Consider the following 2,583-nt stretch of genomic DNA (forward strand, 5'->3'; position numbering starts at 1 on the left):
TCACATGCTTTCTGTCCCCCTTGCTCTGTCTCCATGTCTCTGTCTCCTCAGTTTCTCCTCCCCCCAATCCTTTCTCCCCTTCTCCCTGGTCTCTTTCCCTTTCTCTACTAGCAAGCAGTCTGCGTAGCGCTCCATGTTCTCATCCTCAGCCANGTATGATCTAAAAGAATACCTCGGNGCTCTGTGGTGCTCTGCTGGGATGCAGTTAGCTCTGCTTTTCAGCCAGATGTCATATCAAGCTTGCGACAGCTGCGATCAGCTGTTGGAAGTGGGGGAGCCAAGCAGTGAGGTGGGAGCACCTGGCTCCTGGCCAAGCCCTAGTAGAGAGATGAGTGTCTGTCCTACAGCATGTCTTTCCCTTGCTGACTCCATTGCTCCAGCGTTTTCTTTGTGTATACATCTCTTTCTTCTACCTCAGATGTTCTATCCTCCTTGTACCTATTCCTTGGAAACTGGAAGCCATTGTACTGATACATAGACCTTTTACAACATTAGTTTCTTTGTGACAAGGGAAAGGACCCTCCATTTATGACCCCCACCTTCAACTTCAGCTGTTGATAAGGTGTTCTGTGATAATGAGGAAGAGCCTGGATTCTGTTAGATTTATATCCTCACTTTCCTCTGCTTCGTATTGACCCTGAATTGCTCGTGGGCCATATACTTGAATTCTGAGTCCACCAGCTTCCTTCCATGCATGCTATATGGGATACCTGCTTGAGTGTTTTGAGAAGATTAAAAGACAAACATACAGAAAAGTCTTCTCTTTTGCCCAGAGCTATATATATGCTATGTGTCCTGTTCTGCGTATGACTCTCCCTGGTCAGAGTCTCTTACTGTGCCTTCCTTAGCAGACAGAGACAAACACACAGACACACACAGACACACACACACACAGACACACACACACACAGACACACACACACACACACACACACACACACACTACTGGGTAGTGTGATACCATCCCAACTCTTTCTCCACCCTAAGGGTTGCCATTGGACATGTAATTCCATTGAGAGAGTGGGTCTGAGATGGTCACAGTGCTGCTATGAACCCTTGTTATTTTTCCAGGATTAGAAAATGAATTCTCTGGGGCATGAGTCATCGCAGAATAGGGGTGAAAAGTCAAAGACAGAAAACAAAACATGCCTTTTCTCTGTATGCCTGAGAAGGAAGTGGAAGGCTCACACCAGATAAGTACAGATAAGTCACAAAGATGACTAAGGAGAAAGTCTGTTGACCAAGTGTGGTTGTTTATGACCCTACCCCCCATTCATTCAACCTTTTTTCTGCTTGGGCTGCACTGGCTTTCCTTTGGTTTCAGTGGTGCAGCTGGAAATCCTGGCTACCCTCAAAGCTGTTTCCTGAAGAGGACCCCGAGGTGACCTGCTAGTGCCAGTGTCTACCTGGGATCCAAAAACTGCTGCATAGCACCAGATGAGTCATCTGGGAGCCTCTACCAGACAATGGGAGCCATGAAGGCCACATGGACCTAGGTCACATCTCCTTTCGTGGACTCCCCGAGAATCACATCCTGGCCCCAGAGGAAGCTTTTAGGAGGTGTTGGAGAGAGAGCAGGAAAAACACANCTGTAGATTGACTTTTGTGGACTTTGATTTTCTTTTTTAATTCCAAAGACAACTGTTGGTTGGACTGTGGATTTCCACTATCTATTTCTCAAGTTTCACAGCCAAGAGCTCAACTGCTGCTCAGATCTTGAGATTTTATCCACAGAAGTATCCTCTTCCCTTCAGTCTATACCCAGTCTACTATTTATCTATATCCTAATTTTACCTATTTAGTTTATGTTCATGTGTGTGCATAGGTATATGTATGTGTATGTAGCTGAGTGTGTATATGTGTATGTACATGTGTGCACATGAATATGGAGGTCAGAAGCCAACCTCAGCTGTTTTTAGAGATGGTTTTAGTTTTTAGGCTACGCTAGTTGACCAACATGTCCCAGGATTCTGCCTGTCTCTGCCTTTCCATTGCTGGGATGGCAATCACATGCCACCACTCNACCTTTGTAAAGTCAAACTCAGACCTTCATGCTTGTGCAACAAATACTGACCAGCTGAGCCATCTCCCCCGTCTCTGTCACCACTCAGTCTGAACATCCTATCTTTCTTTGGGCAGGTTCAAAGATTATCGAGAACCACCATGGGCACCAAACCCTTATGAGTTTTCCAAGCAGTACTGGTCTGTTCTGTCTGCCCGTCTGGCCTTTGTTATCATCTTCCAGGTGAGTTATTCAGGTGAAGACCAACCAATCAGAATGCAGGCTTCCCAGGTGAAGACTCCTATAGAGCCCTGCCTGTCCCTCATAGTCTGATGCTTACGGAACAGTCACTCTTAGTATCTGGGTGTGTGTATGTGGCTTTAATACCTCTGTGGGACACCGAACTAAGGGCACTGAAGTCCTTTGTAACAAATGACATCAATCACATCATCTTCATGTAGCCCACCAATATCTCCTNATATANTTTAAATCATTGCTAGAGGACATGATAATGAATGAAATGCAAACTCAATAAGGACAGGTCTAAGAAATATTGACAAGCATACCATGCAGGTGTGTCT

The 2,583-nt window shown here is 45.5% G+C and overlaps 1 protein-coding gene across 1 annotated transcript in view; it reads left to right on the forward strand.

Annotated features, from left to right (window-relative positions):
- The window catches only part of Ano2 (anoctamin 2), a 322,617-nt gene that overhangs the window by 317,197 nt on the left and 2,837 nt on the right, over positions 1-2,583 (forward strand). Inside the window, exon 23 of the mRNA XM_021164190.2 lies at positions 2,140-2,245. Coding sequence (XP_021019849.1) covers positions 2,140-2,245 — 106 coding nt within the window. The remainder of the gene's footprint in view (positions 1-2,139; positions 2,246-2,583) is intronic.

Source organism: Mus caroli, chromosome 6, assembly GCF_900094665.2.
Source record: "Mus caroli chromosome 6, CAROLI_EIJ_v1.1, whole genome shotgun sequence".
NCBI lineage: Eukaryota > Metazoa > Chordata > Mammalia > Rodentia > Muridae > Mus > Mus caroli.